Below are 25,766 nucleotides of genomic sequence, written 5' to 3' on the forward strand. Positions count from 1 at the left end.
ATGAGTTCTTCCCTTCCTACATTAGTTTGAGTTCTTCCCTTCCTGCATTAGTTTGTGTGCTTCCCTCCCTACATTAGTTTGTGTTCTTCCTACAGCCGTTTTTGTTACTAAATTTTAAAAATAAAATTTCATATTATTTTTAGAATATTATTTATTTTGATGACGTCATAACATTCCCTGATGACGTCACTTTTATTGACAAAGTTGCAAGGTTTGTTTTCTTTTGTATTTGTACTTTAATCACTACTAATCTAATGTCAAATGGCACAGCAATACATGTTCAGTGTTTTGAAACTAAATTAATGCTTTACATTGCATACTAGTTATAAGTTTTAACCGGTTAATTAATTAAATGTTTTTGTTTTCTTTCAAATAATGAAAAGCTTTGAGCTTTTTGGTGTATATAATTCGGATATATCCATTCCGGATGATACGCAAATTGTAGTCTCTGTCACTTTAGAAATAGTGTCGCTGAAGCTCAACGAGCCACACACGTTTGTCAGAGCGCTCCTTAATGATGAAGCAATCACCTAAATCAAAATAGAGGCAGCGCGTTAAAGATGCACTTTATCTTTTACTCCCAAATAAGCTGTACCACAATTAAAACAACTGTTTTAATCTACCGTCCCGAAGAGGATGACTATATATCTTATGAAGGGTCCTGTGTTTAATTTGAAAGAAAGGTGTATTTCTACCTTATGAGACTATAGTTGACCACTATAAATCCTTTAGCACTCACCAGCCATTTAATTGTTTGTGTGTTTTTCAGCTTTCAAATACACGGTTACAAAATTGTTATCAGTAATTTATGTTTTCCATAGATGTATTATTTAGAAATTTGTTAAAAATTTATTATTCAAAATTTATGTTTATTATACATCTGTATGTAGTGATTTTAAATACGTGTTACACTCGAGTGTTCGGATTGTACCAGATAAGTACTGTACTGGTACAGCGTACGAAATCGCTGTTGAAAGCGCTCTCGATAACGACCAGTTAAGCAACTCGCATCCACTCACACGGGTGTTTACTATATACAAAATGTAATGTAGTGTGCGGTCCGTAAGTCACCATAGTCTTGTACCAGCGAAACCATACAACATTGGGTTTGCCATAACACTTTTAAATTTAAGAACCCTGTCAACAGTTTCATTTTCAGATATTTTCACTCGATGAAATGGTGGCTGTCAAAGGCCAAACTAAGAGGAAGAAATCTAAAAGTCCCAAAGGCAGGACGAGTACTCCTAACTCTAGAAAGAAAAGAAAAACAAATGGTTAGATTTTCTTTACCAGTTTTACATCTTTACAAGGTTATTGTTTTTCATGGACTTTAAGTAGGAAAAAGAACATCACTATTTAGACATCAGCAAATGTTAAATTGACTATTGGCCCTGAAAAAAACTCTGATGTTGTAACAAACAGCTAAAGCAATGGATACGCTCAAAGCTTGATATACTGTACTGGGTTAGTATCTAAATCGGAACAGTACGTACTGTAAATATGGAACACCCGTGATAAAAGCGTTTTTCCGATCGCGATCGGTTTATTTACGATTTTAATCAATAAAGACGCTTGCCTTAGATACAAGTTCCAAAGAACACAATACTCCGGTTAGTAGTTCAAATGCTGCGATCATTCAAAAGTTTTCATGTACAAAAATGGCAGTCCTTGACTGTACGGTTAAGAAAGTACTTTTCATGCAGATTGGTAGTATTTTGAAAAATATCATTTATATCAACCAATTGGTCTTGAATCCTTGTATGCTGTCAGCTGATGGAAAATTTTGTACTTGTAGAACAAGTCTAACTAAAACTATTTCAAAAATAGTGCCGAAAGTGCTCCGATTTAGGTACTCACCGTAGGCACGACAAGCGTGATTTTACCTTTTTGACAATTATGTTCACAGGCAATAACAATCAAATCCAAAAAAACATTTTGAGTGGCCGCAACAGACACCGATAAGTCCCTGCCATTAGCTAAGAATAGGTAATTATGTAAACTGATGATTTTTAAGACAATAAAGTTAATTAGTTTCATATTTAAACAGTATATGATAAACCTAGATTATATCGATAAATATTGGTTCCATATCGCAAGTTTATTGCTAGTTTAAAGTTAATGAAATGAGACCCGATACGGTCTGATTAAGTTTTGACTATTTGTCGTTGGTAAATTAAGGCAGGGTCTTTTAGTCTACATATTTTCATTTTTTTGCGTAATTGTCTTTACTCATCTATTCCCTTCGGTTCCTCACCCATATTTATTTAAGATTCTTCCCCTTCCTTTCAAATTCACATTAACGTTGCAAGCTTATGAACGTATTTAAACAAAGTGGAATTTTATTTCATACTATTTTAAACCGCATGACACCATACGTCCCATTTTGTAACCACGTCGCATTTATTCTTATAACATGTCATGTCAAACAGTATATTTGACGATACCTGATTTCGATTTGCGGTACTAAAGTCCGTAGGCCTGCGGTTAACCGGAAAATGGTACCTGTTTTGGTATTTTTATTGTGTTCGCTTGAGAGATATTTGATGCGAAGATAATCGGAATAGTTTATAATTTATATCACTTCCAATGAATGTGCAGTGCTTAAGTTGCTGGTGACGCCGCTTGTACGCTTCTTCACCTCGGAGCCGGAGGAATACCGGAACTGGAAGATGTTCCTGGGATTTCCGGTTGGAGCACTGCTCGGATTTGGTAAGCAAGACACCTATGTTTCAAACATTTTCTATTAACTATGTGCTCTATATTACCATTCTAGCAACTGTTTTAATACATGCGCTATATAAAAAAGCTTTAGTGCACTAGGTTTTTACCTTTACCTTTTTACCTTTACCAACTTTCATATTTACTAAATGATAGATTTGTTTTTATAAAATGGCTTTGAAATGACACAATACAGTAGACCAAACTTGCACCAGCCCTCATCCATGCAGTGGAGGCTTCCTTAAATTTTGTATTTCAAGTCTGGTTCATTTTATTTGTTATGATTTTCATTTCTGTAAGAATCCAACAGTCTAATTTCAATGGCTATTGACTTTGAATATGTTTTCTCAGTGTTTTTGGTGCAATTTACTGCCTTCTGAAGGCTGTTTCCCCTTGCGAAAAACAGTCCATTTTCTCCAAAATGTTATATTGTTTTCCCAATTTGATAAATGACCATTATGTTAATGAATAAAAAAGCAATGAATTTCTTGAAATATAAACAAAATCTTGACAATACTTACTCTTTCACAGCATTATGTGTGTATAAAAAAAGTTAAAACATGTATATTTGCCATTATATTAGCTTTTTTGGCCTGATTTTGTATTTTTTCCAAAGGCGACATTTTTTCCCAATTTGCAAGGCACAGGCGGTAAAAATAGTTCCCCAAAAAATCACTGATTCTGAATACGTTAATCTCTCACAGGTCTATACAAACTCGTGATCACGCCTATGTCACTGGGCGAAGACAGCCGAAAACTGGCGGGCGCAATGACGGTGTTCGCAATGGCGTCCGGGTTCGCCCTATCCGCTGGCTTCCGGTGCATGTGCTGTCTACTCGTGCCAACATTTATGGGGAAGGCCGGCCGCTCCTACATAGGAACATTTGCCATTGTCTACCTGATTTCGGGTATCAGTTGTTTTTATATTAAGCGGACGCGAATATGTGAACTGAATCAAACAGTCATTTAATGAATACAAAATAGTTGAGGTCCTTCTCTCAGTCGGCTCCTGAAAGTGACTACATTTGCGTCCTCTTTGTTTCTGGCAACGTCTTGCTGATGATATTTATAGAAAGTTAGAAACACGTGAAGAAGAAATAGTAGCTGCACTCACAGCCCGAGTAATTGAAGTTATACACGACCGCGTGTATTGTACCGTCATAGAAAAAGTTTAATAACTAGCGAACGGTATAATTTGTATGTTTCTTTGAGTTTATCAAGGTCTGCCCGCGCCCATTGGCTGCATTATGGCCTGACCCCGCCGTGACGCCATCACCACTTAAATTGGTTTTTTAACATGCTCGGGGTAAATCACCGATACACGGGATACAACTTTCCGGGGTTGAACCAGTACTGAGTACACCACTTTTCCAAGCACTCCCCTTTAAATGCCGAGCGCCAGGCAAGGGAGCTACTTGTACCAACTTTAAACGTATTTCGGTATGACGCGGCCCGGGATCGAACCCACGACCTCCGTAGGCGGACGCCTTAACCTCAGGCCACGGATACGATTAAACGGTATAAGTGAATAGCGTTGTTATTTAACCCCACGATAACTATAGCACGGTTAAGCTCCGCCTGCTTGTCACCGTTTCGATATGGAAGTTTACGTATGGACGAAAACAAAATAAGCACTGCACATGTAATAGTTAGATGACATGAAGTTAACAAAATATGATTAAGAATGGGTGGAGTGAGCATCGCGAAGGATCCTTTCTAAGCCGCTATGGTATTCTTTCAGGTCATCTAACTGACTTAGATTACAAGCTCATTGGCTGACTCATTTTCTGCGCAAAATCTGACGCAGGGAGTGTATTGGATAAGTGACAGTAGGCGGACCTTTAAACAATCGGAAGAGATGAAATCTTAATGATTAAGCGTAGTATTTAATACTTACGTTTTTGCAGTTTCTTTGGCTAAATATATAGATTGTATTCTAAACCTTATAAAACATTGATTTGATACGAGATTGTGACTTTATATATATATATACATATCCAGGTCCGATCGAGAACATGGTAGATAACGCGCAGGACATAACGCGTTCTCTTACATGCGCCGCCGAGCTGTCCGCCAACCAGACAGCCGCCAAATGGAAGTTCCGCCTCAAACCCGTCGGCAACGTTCTAAAGGACATGCAGGTAAGACCGCGTTTCTGTAGTTACCGAAAAACTCTCAGGCTCATTTTTGTATTTAAGGCTATAGTTTTGATCTAAAACAATTCCAAGATTAAAGTTCCCTAAAAGCCATCGCCTTTAACTTGTTTGTTAAATGCATTTTTTGAAAATGAGGGAAATAGAGATCGTATCAAAAAGAGAAAGAACACAGAGCTGTGAGTTTTTAGCAGCTGCTCTGTTGAAACATTAAGTGTATTTTTGTTTTTTATAACCGCTACTCTTCTTATTCCAGTGTGTGTATAAAATGTGATAAAAAAACACCATAAATGCTTAAATCGCCATTCTTTGCTACCAGTGATGATTCAAACAAAGATAACTTTTCCTTTTCTTCACCATTTTATATGAAACAAAGGACAGTCTATGACGCTCAATGAGCCCAACCTTCGTTCTATTGTACCGGAGTTTGGAAAAGGTTTGTCGAAGTATTTAAAGAAATTAACTCTCAGTCAAACTCTGGTAAAACATCGAAGGCGGGGCTATGGAAAAGGCGTAGACTGCGATATGTTTCATTTAAAATGGCGAATAAATAATGAAGATATCTTTGTTTAAAGTCTTCATTTGAAGCAAAATATTGCATTTCGACGTAGCATTTACGACATTATATATCACGTGGTATACACGCACTGTTATTTTACATGTAGACAGAGGGCTTCATGTTGAAGAAGATGGGCAAGAGAGTCAACAGGGCTTTCAAGCCCATTCGATCAGAGGTAAGAAAATACCTAAGTTCACTGCGCCGGGCCCCGTCCACAGGGGGTCGGGTTATACCGCATGGCCTTTATCCTTGTTAGACCTGCCTGTCATAAACTTATTCAAATCTCACTTAAAAGGCTGAAAGCCTTGACATATTTTACAAAAGACTTTCATTTATAACGATTTGACATGTGGATTGATGAACCACTGACAGCCATAACATTTAAAGTTGAAATCGATTTTGAATTTTACTCTTACTAAGTTACTGATACCTGTAATCATTGATATAAAGTTTGATACTTGAAATTGAATTTGAAGTTTACTTTCTAGTACCTGTAACCATTAATATCTATGAACAACCAATATTCCAGCAAATATTAAATCAAGTACTATGTATTACGAATGGGTCCGAAAGTCCCGAATGTACGGCATACCAATATTTATATACCAATTTAATTTTTGGTGCACACAAAATTGATTTTTAGGAATGATTGTTTCAAGCCAAATTATACTTATACAAAATTAGTATGCAATCTTCATAAACTATAGCAAATATATAGGTGCGACCAAAACAAAAATGTAAGGCGTGCGCATGTCACCGAAGGGACTTTTGGACATTTTCGTGCACCAAGAAGTAAAATAAACAAGATGTAAAATAATATATACTCCATCTAACTATAAGATCCAGGGGGAAGCGGGTGTGGCTGAGAATGAGGAGCGAACGGTGTGGGAGGACTGGAACCAAGGCATTGACAGAGGCAGAGCCGCCCGCGTGGAGGAACAAACGGCCGCTGATCCCAACGACGATGAAGGCAGACGGATTGAGAAAAAATACAAGAAGAAAATCAATTTCCAGTGTGAAGGTACATGGTGAATGCATTGGGACAAATGGGAATAACCCATAAGGCTGGTTTTGGTACAGCCGTAACAGGTGCGGATCCAGCATTTGACGCTAGAGGGGGCGTAACTTAGGGGGGCAACCTCATGACATACGCACTGAACCTCTGACAGAACCGAAAGTATATGGCATAAACTATTTGCATGGGGGTTTGAAGTTTGAAGAAATTTTTGAACAATTTGAAGTCGAGAATGGTGCAAATTAACGTATTTTATTACTTTTTTTCTCCCATACTGAAATAAAAAGTAAACCTGGACGAATTAAGAGGGGGTGCGCCCCCTCTCAATCCGCTAGTGTGTAAGTTATAGTTTTGTCACCTTTTCACCATGTTTCTATTGTCATTTCATCTTTGACAGAAATACCTAATATGATACTTATGTGGTACCTTCAGACGTGTACAATCTAGCGAAAAAGAAGTGCAAGAATACGATGAAAAACTTCAAAAATCGGTGCAAGAGCGCGCTTTCAGTTCTCTTGGGCTGGCTATGCGGTATCTTCCATCCTGGCCTGTGCAACATCCTCGGAGGTAAGCAACATTACCATAGTTTTTCGGTTAAAAGGGCACAAACTTTTTTGATTTTAATGATCAAATAAAAAAACCCATACGATACATGTGTGTTCAGATAATGAAATATTAACGATATTTTGGCGCTTTTTTAAGTTAAGACTTTGTGGCCGCATAGCTAGTAATCGGCAAAACCCTATTTATAAATGGTTGGGACTTAGTGGCCGCATAGCTAGTATTCGGAAAACCCTTATTTATAAATACGTTTATTTCTTATGTACACTTATCATTAAAGTTAAAAATAAAAGTTTTTTTGCATCAACTTTTATTGTGCCCCTTTCAGGAACTGATTATGCTTTGCATTAACATTTATCACGCCTCCAACATGAATGACGCAACGCCATTGGTCCAAACCTGGTCACACAGTGACCACATATTTTACCATATATTGTCGGTGACCATATATTTTACCATATATGGTCGGTGGCCACATATTTTACCATATATGGTCGGTGGCCACATATTTTACCATTTATGGTCGGTGGCCACATATATTACCATATATGGTCGGTGACCAAATATTTTACCATATATGGTCGGTGACCAAATATTTTACCATATATGGTCGGTGGCCACATATTTTACCATTTATGGTCGGTGGCCACATATTTTACCATATAATAATACATTTTTGGACGCAGATCTTCGCAAGAACAAAATATATCCAACGTATGAACATAACAGTTTGATTGTAACTGTAAATGGGACACAAGTGCGAGTAATATAGTCAACGCTTTTAACCATCAGCTTTCATAGATATTAATCATAATTGCTTGAATTCTATTTTCAAAAATCACTAAGTCGTAATCAATGCTACCGACCGAATAGAAGATAATGAAAGAAAAAGAGTTTTACCATGGTTGATAAATATGATATTGTTTCTGATGTTTAGAGATTTAGAGATTTTTAGTTTCGAAAACCCAACTCTTATAGGCAACTTAGCTTTGCAAGCGTTTCTAACAAAAAGTCAACAACATCCTTTAAATGTTATGTAATGTCACCCGTCCGAATATATTCATGTTATATAATGGAATACATCTGTTCAACCGCCTGCATACAGTTATGTAATGTATTGTAAAACACCCTTCTGTTCTCCCAGTCTGAATATAGATGCATGTATGTAATATAATGTAATACATGTGTACATCCTTCTGTTAACCTTCTGCACATAGTTATGTAATGTAATGTAATACACCCTTCTGTTCTCCCAGTCTGAATATAACTGCATGTATGTAATATAATGTAATACATCCTTCTGTTAACCTTCTGCATATAGTTATGTAATGTAATGTAATACACCCCTCTGTTCTGCCTGTCTGAATATAGTTGTATGTATGTAATATAATGTAATACATCCTTCTGTTAACCTTTTGCATATAGTTATGTAATGTTATGTAATACACCCTTCTGTTCTACCGTCCGTATATAGTTATGTAAAGTAATATAATGTAAAACACCCTTCTGTTCACCCGTCTAAATATATTTATGTAATGTAATATAATGTAATACACCCTTCTGTTCACCGTCCATATATAGTTATGTAATGTAATATAATGTAATACACCCTTCTGTTCACCGTCTAAATATAGTTATGTAATGTAATATAATGTAATACACCCTTCTGTTCACCGTCTAAATATAGTTATGTAATGTAATATAATGTAATACACCCTTCTGTTCACCGTCTAAATATAGTTATGTAATGTAATATAATGTAATACACCCTTCTGTTCACCGTCTAAATATAGTTATGTAATGTAATATAATGTAATACACCCTTCTGTTCACCGTCTAAATATAGTTATGTAATGTAATATAATGTAATACACCTTTCTGTTCATCCGTCTAAATATAATTATGTAATATAATATTATGTAATACACCCTTCTGTTCACCGTCTAAATATAGTTATGTAATATAATATAATGTAATACACCCTTCTGTTCACCGTCTAAATATAGTTATGTAATATAATATAATGTAATACACCCTTCTGTTCACCGTCTAAATATAGTTATGTAATATAATATAATGTAATACACCCTTCTGTTCACCCGTCTAAATATAGTTATGTAATATAATATAATGTAATACACCCTTCTGTTCACCGTAATACACCCTTCTGTTCACCCGTCTAAATATAGTTATGTAATGTAATATAATGTAATACACCCTTCTGTTCACCCGTCTAAATATAGTTATGCAATATTACACACCCTTCTGTTTACCCGTCTAAATATAGTTATGTAATGTAATACACCCTTCTGTTCACCCGTCTAAATATAGTTATGTAATGTAATACCCTTCTCTGTTCACCCGTCTTGCAGTTATCGGTAAGGCGCTGGGTGGGGAATGTAACACAGATGACATCGTGAAGCCGTCGTTCGGCCGCATGTACGCCTCGTCAGAGAAGTCTATAGACAGCATGGATAAGGGCTTCGAGGTCGAAATCAAGTACAAGGTACACGTGTATGGGCCTTATTGGGTCGGTAGAAAATACTATGCTTTAAAAAAATGGGATATAAATTAACGATTGGAGTATACAGATTGTAAAGAAGGTAATGGATTTAAAAAAAAATGTTTGATAATTATACACGCGTTTTTGCTTTACATAAATAACGACGTTATCGGGTACGACAATTATGAAGTACAAGTGTTTGCGTCAATAATGAAGGCCTGGTTTCCTAACGGTGCCACTTTTTGTGCCACTATCAACGGCATCATATTCGAAATGGTCACATGTTCGCATACAGTTTGAAAACTACAATGAACTTTCATTTTAGCATCGTGTTTAAACACATAATAACAAGAAAGATAACGTTTGTTTCAGTGTTTGGTTGAAAATAAATTTCATATCGAAAACATTTTTTTTTCACTCGTGGCTACGCATATATACATGTATAGCTAACTAACACCGAAACAAACAATTATCCTCCTTATGTTTTATTAACTCCAGCTAATGGACATTAAAGGCGCAGATATTGTCTTTCTTTTCAAGTTCCGCCGCCAAAGATCCCTTTCTCCACTCTCAAAAAGTCATATATTTTTTTATCCATATCTGGCACGTGTAGATAGTGGAGTCGAAGGAGGCGATCGACTACAGCTCGGCTGAACACATGCGGAGTAACGCCCTGCACGAGTTCAAGAATGGTCGCCAGTGGCTCGAGTTCATCTTCACGCTCATCAAGCGGGCTTTAGCCTTCACATTCCTGCTCGTGCTTTTCAGGTTCTCGATATTTGTAAAAAAATATATCTATATATTTTCTTTTAATTATCTTATTGATCCACATTTATGCAAAAAATCGTTCCGTAAGATTAGTTTCAGGATAAAACGTTAAATTAATCCAGGCTAACAGATAAATTTTATATACTCTATTTTATCCCGATATAAGACCACGCTCCCTCTAAGCAAACAATCGGCATTCACTACTTCATTGCTCAATTTGTCATATACACGTCAGGGGCGTAACTAGCCTTCTTTTCATGTCGATTCATAATTGTGCTAGGGTTGTCCGGGGGCATGCCCCCTCGCAAAATTGTGTTAACCATGATGCACTCTCGATTGCATTCTGGGCGGTCTGAGGTGCTTTATTTAGTACTGGAAAATGGACAGTTTTAGGATCATGAAGTCAAGTACGCATACGGCAACTTGTGCTGATAATTATTGTTTATTATTTTTTTGTTAAAATCATGTGATTAAATATAGGGAAACTAAATATCAATTTTTCTTGGCGTGTTATTTTTTTATGTTTGTATGTTTTCATTAAAACTGATACATGATGTATTATGGCATGATGTTAGAAATACTTCGAACCACAAGACATGGAAATGTCTCCATAAAAACTTACATGCAGTGCAGTAATAATTACAAAGTTAACAACGATGGCATTAACAAATTTATTTAGTTAAACTAAGTTCTGAACAATCAGCGCATCACTTCTTAAAAATCTTAACTGATACCGTTATTGTTTGTGTATTTCAGGGCGTACAAATATTACCAGAAATATGTGACCGATATGAGGTTTGACAACAACTACATCACTTCTTACTTCAAGAAGATTGACGCTCGGAGGAAACTCAAGGTCTGGTTGAAATTCACATTTCGGTCTGCTAGATTCTGAAACTGAAGTACGCTTATTAGGCCTTAAATTCTCAGTTTAGGGCAAAGGCCTTTAAAATGCTAGGTTACGGCAGGGACACTGTTTTGTTGGTGTTTTTAATGCATAAGTCAATTGTAACCACGGCCCCTAGGTCCGGGGGTATACAGGGAATAGCGGGGGAAATGGGCCGTGTGGCCCCGCAGTGCCGAGTGAATGCGATGGTTTTGTTTTCGCGCCGAAAATAGCGGGAATGGGCCTTATTTAGGATGTCCCTGGGACGCAAGGGCATTTGGCGGGGATTTTACCAGCAGTGAGTCCCCGCAGAACGGGAATTTTACCCGGGATTGGCTGGATCGAAAGTCAAAGTCCCCGCTATTGCCCGGACCGTGTCAACAATTGACTGGTGTATAAGTAAAGGCAAAACAGCAAAGAAAATGTGACGTTTTGGTATATTGTGTATTTAATAATACATATTTGGTGTTTTTATTGTAATAAACACAATGGGTCAACACAAAACAACAACTGAAAATCGGTCAATCAAATATTTTTATCTACGGTCGAGGGGCATTGCCAGGGTGGGTCGGGTTGCCACAGGTATTTCTTTTAGACTTCAGAAGAATGATAAAATTCCGTTAGCATTTCGAGAATTGAACGCAAGAAGGGTATTTAGTGTCATTGTAACATCATTTTATGTATGTATTTTAAATTCAATACTTTATTGTTTGATACTCTAGTTAAATAGTTCTGTGACATAAATTCATTAAAAAACTATGTCAGACTACATTTGACAGGCACCGAGGACAAGGGCTATGGTAACACACACGCCCTCCCCCCCCCCCTCGCTAAAACCACCACTGCTTCACATTTATTGTTTTTTTAAGTGCTTCCATGCAAATTGGTCAATTGGTTGTTCAATAACTAGAACATCTGGTACCGGTCTCTAACCGCGATGGTGTTTTCCATTGTAGGGCAAGAGAGTGTTGCTGCCTTTAAAGAAATTGGAAGCCGGCAGCTGTATCAACACCATCAGTCTGAAACTGATGGCGTCAGAAAAGGGAAAACTGGTACACTTATCTGAATGATTAAATAAAAAAGCATTTTGTAGCCAGTTGTATACAGCTTTGATAAGTTGTCCACAGGCTAGCTATGGCTAGTTGACTCGTTAAACGGATTTTATTAATAAGTAGTTTAATTAAAAAAAAAATTGACACATAAATAAACATTTTGGATATCTTTTTCTTCCACCAAAGACAAGTAGATTCAAATATTTGGCCATGCTGGAAATCCTTATGCTTGCCCACGGGAATAGATTAAAACGTACCCGAAAAACCATATATGTATCGCACATGCCCGAGAGCGTAGAATACATGTAGGTTCATCCCAGCCCGACAGTCCGTTTTTTTCTAAAACATTCTGCGCGAGGGATGGGATATACATATCTTCCATGAGCGGCTTGGTAGATAATTTTTCCCAAGTAAGTTAAACAAAATACAGCAGAAAATGACACAAAAAAACTAAAATGGACTAAAATGTCCTTACGTCATCTTAAAAGGCAAGAAATCATAAAATATATGTATAAAGTTAGTTGATCGATTGAAAGACTTACACGTGAGAACATTTAACCATTTTTTACCGATGAATCTCTAAAGACACTACCCTGGATTTCTCAAAAGTTGGCAATGTATTTTTTCATATTATTCGTTTACAAAAAATACGCTCTTCTGTATTTTAATGTGTGCGTTTACGCGTATGCAATGTGCATGTATATTCCTATAAGGTAATTTCCGGTAATATCCCGCCATCTCAGGTTAAAGGTAGCGTGCTGATTTTGGTACGGGCGGCGCTTGCCGGAATGATTTTCTTCGTGGCGCACATCCTCTTCACCGCCATGGACATCATCCGAAGGCACAGCAGGGTCGACTTCCGGCAATCAGGTCCGCAGGAACAGGCCATTGTATTATATATGATTATATGAAGGACTCTGTGACCGGTGCCCCAAAGTTCGGCCGTTTTACCATGACAATGACTATTTATTAACAATGTTTGCAGATAAAATTAATATGTTTAAAGAAGGATTAAGTAATGTTTTGGAATATATCTTGAAGTACCATACACGCTTGAGATATCAAATTAAATATTTGGTTGCGGTTGCTTAAGTTAACAATGTTGTAAACGTCAGCGTTGTTAACTTCAAACTTCCGTATTTACATCACTGGAAGTTCGATGGATATACACAAGTGATCTGCAGTGTTTCTAAATATTGAGACAACTATTTCAGCTGCACTTGTTTTATTCAAAATTTCAAATATATGCGTATATAATAAAATATTTTACCCTTTAAAGTTAACAACGATGCCGTTAACAACGTTGTTAACTTTAACTACGCTTTGTTAATATTGTGATGTTGCCATTGTTGTTTTCGCTTTACTCGAACCATGCAAGTGTTCTTATGTAAACGTCCTTAAGTAACACGCGGTCGTTTTTTACTGGTAAAGAATATAAAGGTTCCGTGTGTTTCTTTACTTACTGTTAAATAGCATTTGTTGTCTTTCAATGCTCGTTATTTTCATTTGCACCATTCTTTTGTCTAGGTATCAACCATGTAGAAGTGAAGGTCGGCGGTACGGGGTTCATGAGCCAGCTCGTCCGTCTGTTCATGAAAGGTCTCAACACCAAAGCCAGCATGGACGATGTCTCATCAAACCTCTGTAAGCGCTTGTACCACTGTTTAAAACAAAAGATGTGCTTTTCGAGTATTATACTGTACCCATGAAGCTTAAAAACTACGGGCTTCAGTGCTAGTTCCTTTTTAAACATACATTACAAAAGATGTTCCAACAAGAATATTTTTTTAAATATAAGTTAATTACTAATTATAAATTTACTCTTGTAACCAACATAAGGCTTACCTTGAGTTGAAGGCTTAAAGCATCCATTGGCGTTGGAATAGGTAAAACTTTGAAATCCTTTATACCTATGCAGTGTGTCTGCCAAGCCCGAAGCCGGTGGAGAGGCGCTACTACGGTATCGTGTTTGGAATCTACGCCGCCCTCTGGCTGCTCATTCTCTTGGACGCCTACGCCCTCCGTCTCCGCCGTCTGGTGTCAGCGTTCTTCTTCAGGAAGGTGAACATCATGTCGCTATTTCTTGTTTGTTTGTTTTTTGTTGAAAACGCAAAGTTCGTCGGAACATTTTTTCGTGTTTTACTTTATTATCGTTCTTTATTAACAACCCTTTGAGGAATTATTTTTTTCCACTATTTTCACACCAGGTAACTTCTTCAATAACTCAAGAGTTTGCCTATAAAAGTTTCAGAGTTGCACAATGATTGCGATCTCCGGTATAAAACGAATGCAACAATAGGTAGAAAATGGATTGCTGTTTCAGCGAGAAAAGCAGCGAATTCTCTACCTGTACAACACGCTGCAGAAAAAGAGGCGGGCCTTTCTTCATGATATGCGGAGAAAGATCAAGACAAAGGCTAGGAAACTGAAACTGAAGGTAGTGAATCCTCAAACAAAATATATAATAATACGAGTACTTAGTATTTCTACTTAGCGCGGCTCGAAAAACACACAAAAGACTTATAATGCATCAGTCAATTGTAACCATGGCCACCTCGGGTTCGGGGAATAGCGGGGAGTCCCGGGTAAAATCCCCGCCAAATGCCCCCGAGCCCAGGGGACATCCTAGGTTAGGCCCATTCCCCGCTATATTCGGTGCGAAAACAAACAAAACCACCGCATTCACTCGGCACTGCGGGACCACCTGGAAGGTAAAATGACTGGTGCATAAGTGTTTTTTTATAAATTAAAGTTATTTTTCAATAAGTCTTTCATCCTCCCTTTATCAAGACTCCTTATGTATGACTTAGCTGCCGTTTAAAGGTACAAGTATCAATTATCCAAATACCAAATGCAAAACTTTCAGGGACACTCGAATTGAAAATCAATACATACACATCATCGTGACATGTATTAATATAACAAAAATCAAATTTGAGTGATTAACATTTAACTACTCACTAAAGAATGCATTTATGGAAAATATTAATTACTAATAACAAGGTTATTACCTTGTATTTCATAGCTGAACATGCACAAATATTAAACGACTGTTGGGTAATAAAATATTTACAGTGATTAGCTTTCGTCTAATTAATAGGTACAAACGTCGTGTTTACTGCGCTTTTCATTCGAACCAAACACCATTGTTTTCGACATGTATTCTTCCTTTTTGGAATTTTAAAACAATTGTATTATTTGTGATTCATCTTATTTGGGGAGTAAGAGAACATCTTTAATTTCGTTTGACTTTCTAGAAACGTAGCGGTCTTCTAGAGGCGCTTTCTAAGCGGTGTCCGTGTTTAAGGAGGTGTTTTAAGATATGCGCGTCCAGCAAACCGGCGTGCCTGGTGTGCGGGGAGCGGCTCAAGAGGTCCGCCGTGGTCCGATGTGGCTCGTCCGTCTGTACGTTCGAGTATTGTAAGGAATGTTGGCGTGATCTCAAGGTTAGATATTGGTTCGAGTAGATGATAGATACTCATATTCATAATCAATACAAACACATGTATAACAAGCATACATTTTGAGTGATAAATCTTTAGCTACTTACTAAATGATCCATTTATGGAATATATTAATTACTGATAAAGAGATTGTAATCGTGTATTTAATAGCTGAAAAAGAAAAATATTAAATGTTTGGTGATTGCTAAAAGATTTACTGCGATCTACTTTTGTCTCATAAGGTAGAACTACCATGTTTTCTGCACCTTTCTTTCAAATCAAACTCGGTATTCTTCATAAGAACCATTGTTTTCGACATTTATTCATCCTTTTTAGTGTATCTAAAAAATTGAATTTATTCTGGTAAATCTTGTTTTGGTGTAACAGTGCATCTTTAATTGTATAATTTGTAGAATATGTGCGCTGATTGATCTCTTAACACTGTAACGAAAATGTCCATAGACCTTCAGCAGCCAGTTGTGTAAAAGTTTTCCACAGGCTATATTTTGGCGCGGTTTGCACGTCGAAGGAATTCGATTGGTCAACATTTATTATCAAATACATTTTGACCAATCATGAAAGATTTTGGCAAACTTTTAACCAAAAACGAAATATATGACCAGGTATAAAACTGATCTTGATCATACTCGGCCAAACTTACCCACATGGACTATGTCCTCCTGAGTGTTCTGTAACTAATTACCGGTAATTTTTTTTTTCAGAAACGCTGCTATGCTTGTCTACCATTGAAAGAATTTAGCTCTACTGATACCGGAAGTGACATTTCATCCGAGGACGACATGTAGACACATTGACAGTAGACAGTGTACACATGCTCCGTTTTCGTTTATTATCCTTGTGTGTTTTCGAAGATGAGAAATTTGCATTGAGGAAAAGGAAATGTTTTTTCGACGTTGTAACTACAGTAGTGAGAGAAATTTGAATTCAGGAAAAGGAAATGAAAAAAAACCCCGTACACTTAACTTTAAGATGGTTTAAGGCATATTAACCCGGAATTGAGTAAGAGCCTAGTCCATATGAGGAAATAACGACTGAGAGAAGGGAGAATGTGTTTTCACACCAGAACGCGTAGAGACACAACGTATTCTTCAACAGGCAATAAATCGCTTCCAGTATACACTATTATATATGTCTTATAAAACATACATGTACCACACATTTTCTTGTCCAAGAAGTTCGCGGAATTGTAAAATAACTTTTGCAATACTGGTTATTTTGAACAAAAAAATCAGCATGACAATATTTTATATCTCGAAACATAAATGTATATATATCAAAAGCTTACAATAAACATAAATCCATTACCGGATGTACAGAAACTACCCATCACGCAATACCCGGCGCACAAACGACGTCGAAGACATCAGCTGACGTCACAATAAAAGTTTCTTGTTGACCTTTCCAACATAATCTCCGTCGGTATCCACACATTTCCGGTGTCTGCTGATCCATTTCTGGAATGTTTCTACGTACCACTCTTTGTCAAGGGTGGAAACGATCCTCTGTGTCCTTTGCATAAGGTCAGATGTCGACTCGAAACGCTGACCCCGCAACTGGCCTTTGATGTCCGTAAAAGTACGGAAATCCATGGGGGCCAGGTCAGGGCTGTAAGCAGAACAATTTGTTTGTATCAGTGTAAGATCGTATTTTATTCCACTCGTGATCATAGAGAATCTTTATTTTAAATATGTTTTTCTATGTCACTCGTGAAATAAAATACGATCTAACACTGAAATAAACACATATCCTCTTTGTCTATACACACTAACAAGGTTTTTATAATTTATTGCAATCTTATCAATGGTTTGCTCATTCATAAATACAAGTACATTCAACAAACAATACATACAAATGCATTGCCACTTTAGTAAGAGTAGGAGAGTATATATATATATATCTAAGACAACTAAGACATATCAATACATAGTTTTACAGATATAAGTAAAATACTCTTGCTAATTCCATATTTAAGATAATGTTTTTTTTTATTATGATAGTGTAAATCATTACTAATCCACAAATAAGAAATGGGTAAGATAAGTAATCCATATATGATCAGATCATTTGTGGTCAGGTTAGCAAAGCCATTTTACATATTACTGAAAATGTTACATATGATATTTTAAAGGAAAGCTTTTATCCACATACATTCTTAAATTATCTTATTTGAAATTAGCTAAATATCATTTAAAAAGTGTGACAAGAGCACTTTTAAAACTTTCGCGATGGGTGTAAGCCAAGTGGTTATACTGAAATGTTAACATATTAGCAAATGGACTAAAGAGAAGGTTTACGCCGCTTGTTGAAATGTATATGTATGAAACATTACAAAAACAATCGAGAAAATAACTAAACTAAAGCACTGCATAATTGCAACTACACAATACATAAAATATCAAAGATTTTAAACAAATCCAACTTTAAATTACAGTAACGGATAAGTGCCTGTCATTACCAAAAGGTAGGTAATGTAAATCGATGTTTTTTAATACAATCAGCACGTTTCAGTAACTTTAAAAACCAATATGTACAATGATATAAAGGTATTGATTTCATTTTGCAAGTTATTTGCTAGTGTTTAGTTAACTAAATGAAACCCGATATTGGCTGAGCACGGTTTGGTTATTTCAAGTTGGTAAAGTAAGACAAAGTCTTTACCAAAACGACGCAGTGTTACTTCCCATACAGTACCTTTATCACTGCCGCCTAAAATCCACGCAATTTTACTTTCCCTACAGTACAGTAAGCACTGCCACCATGCAAATCACGTGACCCTAAATGCATAAAATATAATGGTAAGATTGTCAACTATCTTTTTCTTTATTTTAACCTCAATGTACCTTGAATATTTGATTTTTTTTTAATTTAACCTCAGTATTTTGAATAATTGAAATTAAAAAAAAAACAATCCTAAAAGGAGAGGAGACAAAATTTTCAAAAAAGCTGAAATGGAGCTATACTTACTCATGGTGACATTCATTTATCCTCTTGCCAAGGGAGATCACTGCGTAGGTGATAGGGTATTTAAGTCAACACATTTCCATTGTTTGCGTAATAAGCGATGATTATCTATTCCCCTCGCTTCCTCACCAAGACTTATGTAAGGCTTGCTTTCAAATTCACATTAGTGTTGCAATCTTATGAACGTATTTAGATAAAGTGGTATTTTAATTCGCACTTTTTTAAACCGCATTACACCATGTGTACATGTACGTCCCTTTTTGAAATATCATGGCATGTCCAAATGTAGATCTGACTTTACATGATGAGTTTTACAGTTCCAAAGTCTCTAGGCCTGTGGCGTACAGCCCTAACACTATAGTACTGCCAGTCACATGGTATAAATTGAGGATTTTTAAAAAAAAGCGGGAAAACATTTCACACCTGATTGGTTGTGACAAAGTGATCTAATGGAACCGACAAAGACACGGACAAACTTAATGGTCTTGGGGAAGATACCAATATACAAACGGTTAGAGTACATGTAACGAGTTTTAAAAAAACAACCTTCTTTATCAGTTCTTACACTGATACAGTTTTCAAATTCCTGTGTTGGTAGGAATAGATACTGCTCAAAATTATTATGTCACAAAGTGCATTGCTTTAATGGTAGTGCCATGCTGGGTTCTTCATAGCATATAAATGTATATTTTAATACGGAATAGGATTAATTCGAAAATATTCTTTAAATATATTTGAGATTTTCTACAACGGTGACACATCAACTAAGCAAGGGTGGATCCAGGGAGTTAGATGGGGCATAAATTAGAGGGCAAACCTTTTGAAATTGCCCCTCTCTCAGAAAAGAATATAAATGGTTTTAAATGTTGAGGGAATGGGTGAGGGTGGTATACCATTCAAAAAGGACACAATTACACAATTACCAGTTTCTACAAGGGAAGAACTGTACCGACGAGGTAACTTTCAAGGCCTTTTCACAACTTTTTCAGGGAACTTGTATTACCCCCTTGAAAATAATAACAATTTTTAGTCCAAATTGGTGCGAATTGAGTGTATTTTTTACTTTTCGTCCAATATTGACATAAAAAGTAATCTTAGATGATTCAAGAGGGTGCACACGCCGGTAGCCCCCTCCCCAAAATCCACTCGTGCTTAGCTTAATGAAACTCAAAGCAAAACTTACCATGAAGGTCCGTACAACTGTGTTTACATGCATATACAGTAGGTATATTTTGAACTTTATTTTGAGTCATTAACGAATATACTATGGCTATAGTTTCATGAAGTCTTAGCTGCATAACCAGCCATGAATAAGGGGTTTGGTCTTTCGAAAAGGTATTAAAACGCTCATGTCACAACGGGAAGATAACTCCGAATCAAGTGCCCAACAGTTAAATGTATGTGCATGCATGTGGTCCATAGCAAATTTTGGGAAGTGTATATTTGCAAGGTGTGCCACCACAGGATGGATATTAATATTTTACCGATCGTACATGGATACGAAGACATGTTTAAGTAATTCACGAAAAGTATATGTTCGGTGTAAAGTTTGCTCATTTAAAACATTAAGAAGATGGGATCAGCTTTCTCAAGTCCAGGCAACGATGCCCAAGAATTGACAGAGATAAAGAAGAAATTTCCCGTGGTAGCCTCTATTGATTTCGGAACTTCTTTTACTGGATATGCGTTTAAAATCAGGGACAATGACGACGCCAAGCCGAGCTACGCAAACGAACTTGAAAAGAAACACGAGATAACATGTATTTTGTTCGATGCTGACAAGAACTTCGATAGTTATGGCAGGGACGCCTTGCACAAATACAGCAGGTTGCCACAGGATAAAAGAGATACATTTTATTTCTACAGAAACTTTAAAACTTCGCTGACTTTGGAAGGTAAACATCTGAAATTGGCTGACACAGCTTCGAGAAATTCCATCCAGCCATTGTGCGTTTTCAAGGGGGCTCTCGATTATTTGAAAAGGTGCGTAATAAAACGAGTCAATGAAGTCATTGCAAACCCCGGGGCTGGTGCACCAATCATTGAGGGCGATGTTATGTGGGTGATTACTTTCCCAACGGCATGGAATGATTCTTATAGAGCTTTTATGAGGGAATCGGCGATGGATGCAGGAATGAACTTCAACAACATACGGCTAGTTACCGAACCGGAAGCTGCCTCAATGTACATCCGCGATAGGTGCATTGAAACTAAGGGCAATAATGTTATTGAGCCCCTGGAACCTGGCGCTAAATACATCCTTGTTGACCTCGGCGCAGGAACGGTTGACCTTTGTGTGCATCAGATTCGCGAAGACGGAAACTTGATGGAGCTTTGCCAAGCGGCGGGGGGACCTTTCGGAGGAGCCCAAGTTAATTTCGAGTTCGAGGAGCTTCTTAAAGAATTGTTTGGTAACGATTGCATTCAAAAGTTGAAAACGAAACAAATGTTTAAATACACCAAGCTGCTACAAGAATTTGAAGATGAAAAGCTACGTTTCAGCTCGTCGACGAAAGAAGTGGTATTAAATGTAGATTTTGTTGTTCAAAAGTTTGAGGAGCGTAACACAAAATCTTTGAACGAGCGAATTTCCTCCGGAAAGTTTCACGGTAAGCTCATTTACGAAAAAGATACTGGATTAGTTATGTCCGATGAATTGATGAAAGATCTTTTTGGAAAACCGCTAGAAAGTATCATCCCGTTTATTCGAGAAAAACATGACGAATGTTCTGCCAACAACTTAGATGTGCAGATGCTTCTCTTAACAGGTGGTTTTTCAGATTCCGACTTTGTTAGAGACAACATAAATCAAGCGATGGAAAGCCAACATGTTCAGGTCGTTCACTTTCAAGACGCTAAATGCTCGGTTATGTTTGGAGCGCTTAAGATGGGTATTTCACCTCAATCTGTCATAGAGAGGCGTTCGAGATACACATATGGATTCTACAAAAAGATACCGTTCGATGAGAAAATCCATCCACAAGAATTGAAATGTGACCATGAAGGAATCCCACAATGTGATCAAGTATTTCACAAACTGATTGAAAAGGGACAAATCATTAGTTATGGTCAGGTGTTTTCGAGAAAATCAAAAACAGAGTACAACAAAGAGAAACACAAACCACGGCGTGCATCGCTGTGGAAGTCTGAAAAATCTGATCCAAAGTACTGCACAAAGGAGGAAAATTGCACTGTTATTGCAAACATAGAAATACCGGCACCTTCTGCGAGTGGATGGCCCAACATGTTGCGCCATGAACAACAACTGATTGTTTTGGAAAACGAATTACATTTCAAGTTTGTCGATAGGACTACAGGACAAGAGTATGAAAAGTTTGTGAACTATGTATACGAGTCATAAGCAGTTAATGTGTTCAACATGTCAACGAGTATGGAACATTTAGTGTGCTAACTATTTCTAAGAGTCATACGTATTTTTGTGTGAATTTTGTCTATAAGTCATAAACACTTATGTTTCCAACATGTCTTCGAGTTATATTCACTTCGATGAGAAATATGTCTCAGAGTCAAAAACACTTTGAAGTGGACTATTAACACTCTCTTGTGAGCTATGTTTTCGAGACATAAGCAAGTTGATGTCGCTCAGAAAATAATGATTGTTATTACTACAGGTAGTATTCATTGACATCGCACCGTCCTCTCTTCGACAACCGCCGAACGAAATGCCGACATTGTTATCGCTTTGAACGAGCGTTAATTGCGTATAATTTGTCATTTGACTGTATCGCCATTTTACATTGATATTATGGCTTTGATAATATGGTGAATACAATATTGACTGGTATATCACAATCGTTCTTCCTGCTTCATGACATTGTAAGATATTTGGGAGCTTGTATTCGTTTACCAAATTTTTACACACTATTTGAGGTTTCTTGCAATTTCCTTCATTAGATCATAGAGTGTGAATAAGATATTGCATTTCAATTTTAGTGTATTAACCTAATTTGAAATCATCGTATGTGTGCCTTCATCAAAAGCTATGTCCTCCTATGTTCTAAACATAGTAAAAGGTTATTTTTTCCCAATTAAGTCACTTTTCTAAATAATCAAATTGATAGGTTGTACATCTTTAAAAGCGTAAATGTCCACTGGAACTAATTTCGATTACAATTATTGCGTTTATTGGTTTTTGTGTTTTTTATTGGCATGAAGTTGTGACCGTAGATTCTTTGAACGAACAAATTTGGTGCTGTCAACCTTGAAGTCCTTCCCTTGCATTTATTATTGACTTTAATATCAGAACTTGTTGTATGCTTGTGAAAATGTACTACATGTACTGTTAATAAAAGTTTAAACTTTTGCGAACGCAAATTAAAACTTTTGGCATCTGAATATATTCGACTTGTTATTAATACCTTCAAAGCAAATGCTTGATTGCTTAATGAAAGAGAACCCGGCACGCCTCGTTCCCGGCTTACGCGCGTGCCCTAGGTCGGATTTTTCTATCCGTACCGGAAACACATGATTGATACTTATATTCTGCGGCACATTAAATGTAACATACAAATTAAGCGACACTATGATAAATTATAATATGAACTAAGGCGCTGCCTCTACGGGCTTGAAGTGTTATTGCCGGAATCGTAGTTCTTTTTATGAAACACGTGTTCTACAATACATCTGTCACGTAACGGAGTTACGTATAAAACACTTTAAAGTAATAACAAAAAAATCAAAAGTAGACTTCAAAGTTTATTTGGAACGAAAAACAAATATTTCATCATAATTATCAAAGATAGATTTGTATGTAAATTGCCTAGACCTAGCTGTTGACAGATCGTGATAGCCGCTGGCTATTAGTCCAATTAGCTTGACAGTTCATGACTGTAAAAAGACGTTCTTTGTATGTAACCAGAAATTAAATGGGTGGTTGATAGGCACGCCTGTCAAGAGCTAGGAGTATATATGAAAGCATGATGGAAAGATAGTTAGAGAGGGGTTAGGCAAGGCAAGGAAAGAGGCCTTGGGTCCTTAATGGACGGCAGTTAGGATGCGGGATTACCTTAAATGTCATGCTGTATTTAGAACTTATTATTATACTTAGAAAGAACGTGGAACAATAAAGAACTGACATTCGAACGGTTGTTGTTTAATAACTTAAAGACTTCCAACAGTTTAAGTGAACACTTTGAGAGGAATCATTCCTCATGCGTGATTAGCTAGTCGGTGTCTAGTCCAAAGAATGAATTCAATGAATTCTACCTGGTAATCATTTTTAATGGAAAAATATGAAATATCTCATGAACTTAAATAAATTGTAAACTATGTGATACTTCAGTATGTACGTTTCAATGCATTGGACACATTGATGCCAAATTCATGATATTTTTCGACAATTTTCATTTTTTTCGCTATTTTATCATCTGTGAGACAGCCCCTTTACTGTAATGGGCGGACGAGTCTAGTCTGTGTGAGTTGAAACCAGCTGCCCATTTAACTCAGTTGGCAAGAGCGCCGTGCTAGTGTTCCTGCGGTCGTGAGTCTGAGCCCAAAACCAGGCTCACTTTTCTTCTCAGGTTTACCATAAGCATGCACAATGATTTTTAATGAAAAAGGAATTTTTTTATTAGGTTTAGTTTTCACTACTTAAGTTTTAACATTTTTATTCAATACTTTAATTTTACAATACAATAAACGAAGTACACAATCACACAGTTAACAGTTAGTTTGGCATGCATAGTGATGAGTCATAAGTTATGACCTGAAGGTCATATCTGGATACCGATTGCATCAACTTAGCTTTTTCATTATCCGTAAATACCAACGTTATGTCATTATGGTGTCCAAACAGCAACGTATGAACGATTGGATTTACAATAACAAGTATAATTCTTAGTACAATTCACCGTGAAAGCAACATTAAATCCGTGTTATTGCATCATGATGAAAGTTTCAATATAATATACACATTGAAGGAAGACGTCACGCGCACCTGCAATGTGCCTATATGCAAATCATTGTTTACATCAGCTGTCGTAAAATGCGCATAAATACATTTAACTTAATTATTTAGATATCCAGTTTAAAAAGTATTTTTTTAACATGTGGGGTAAAAAAACACAATTGTTATGACAAACCCTGTTCGTTTTGTATTATTATTGCAGATTATGAAATATAATTTCCGGTCAAAAGTGTGCTCTTTAGACGTGTATTCATAATATGTGTTCTCCACTCCTTTTATGGAAGTTCCGAAGGTGGATTGTACATATGTGTATATATGCAAAAAGAACCTCTCCGATTTATCACTTACCAGTCCCTGTGTGGCAATACAATTTAAGGCAAAAAACAGAGCACTATCTTGCACAATTTCGAATCAATCACATTCAACATCTGTATTTTCGCCCCCTTAACAACGTCCTTTTGTGGCGTTTTATGGGTTCCGTTCCCACATATGGTAAAAGGATGTTATATCCGATCCATGTAAATAGTTATGGGTCTTGGCACCATCTCTTGGCGTTAAGAGAACTCTCGCGTACATGGGCGCGCACTCCATTTGCATCAATTTCTGCGAGCGAACACTTTTTTACCCCAGGAGCGATCTTCACTGTAACAATCCGTTAGTTTGGAATATTTTCATGCTCCTCCTAAAAAGTAATCAAGTGTTTGATGAAGATGATTTTCGTACTGGTGTATCCGATCGTTCGTAAACGACGTTCCTGGTCTGGTGTTCCTTCAATATACTCGACGCTGTCTGGACTTTCAGAAATGTCAATATCTGTTGAACAAAGTTAGTCAGATCAGCTGACTTTCAGATGTCTTCTCAACCTCAGTATGTTTAAAATCAGTGAAGGGCCTTTTCTGACTTTCTTTGTACCAATAATTTGACCCTAAGTAACGCTAGAAATGCAAAACCGTTCCGACGAAATAACATTCAACAATTTAATTTAGAACTAACTTGATTTTATGTTTTCTAAATATACATGTTTATAACATTGCATAGAAAACACTTGTATCCAACTCGGCTTACCTCGGGATGCCCAACTCTTATTGGAATAGGTTTTGCCCTCCTTCCCTATCGCCGAGTTTTGTATTTTTCACTTCATAACCATGCTTTGTTATTAGGTATGGTAACAGCCATTTGAGCATTACTTACTAATAGCGG

The 25,766-nt window shown here is 36.8% G+C and overlaps 2 protein-coding genes across 2 annotated transcripts; both read left to right on the top strand.

Moving 5' to 3' along the window:
* Window positions 1-1,177: 1,177 nt before the first annotated feature.
* LOC128244356 (E3 ubiquitin-protein ligase DCST1-like) lies at window positions 1,178-16,820 on the top strand. The gene is made up of 17 exons (XM_052962371.1): window positions 1,178-1,274; window positions 2,599-2,709; window positions 3,423-3,626; window positions 4,720-4,859; window positions 5,537-5,605; window positions 6,271-6,451; window positions 6,878-7,012; window positions 9,379-9,512; window positions 10,123-10,277; window positions 11,034-11,133; window positions 12,120-12,215; window positions 12,959-13,085; window positions 13,743-13,859; window positions 14,134-14,276; window positions 14,539-14,652; window positions 15,473-15,661; window positions 16,381-16,820. Exons 1-17 carry the CDS (start codon window positions 1,178-1,180, stop codon window positions 16,462-16,464), a joined length of 2,196 nt encoding a protein of 731 aa, XP_052818331.1. The 3' UTR covers window positions 16,465-16,820.
* A 3,393-nt stretch (window positions 16,821-20,213) lies between these two features.
* On the top strand, window positions 20,214-22,001 carry LOC128244357 (heat shock 70 kDa protein 12A-like). The gene has a single exon (XM_052962372.1). It carries the CDS (start codon window positions 20,214-20,216, stop codon window positions 21,999-22,001), a length of 1,788 nt encoding a protein of 595 aa, XP_052818332.1.
* The last annotated feature ends 3,765 nt before the right edge of the window (window positions 22,002-25,766 follow it).

The sequence above is a fragment of the Mya arenaria genome, chromosome 8 (assembly GCF_026914265.1).
Source record: "Mya arenaria isolate MELC-2E11 chromosome 8, ASM2691426v1".
Classification (NCBI taxonomy): Eukaryota; Metazoa; Mollusca; class Bivalvia; order Myida; family Myidae; genus Mya; species Mya arenaria.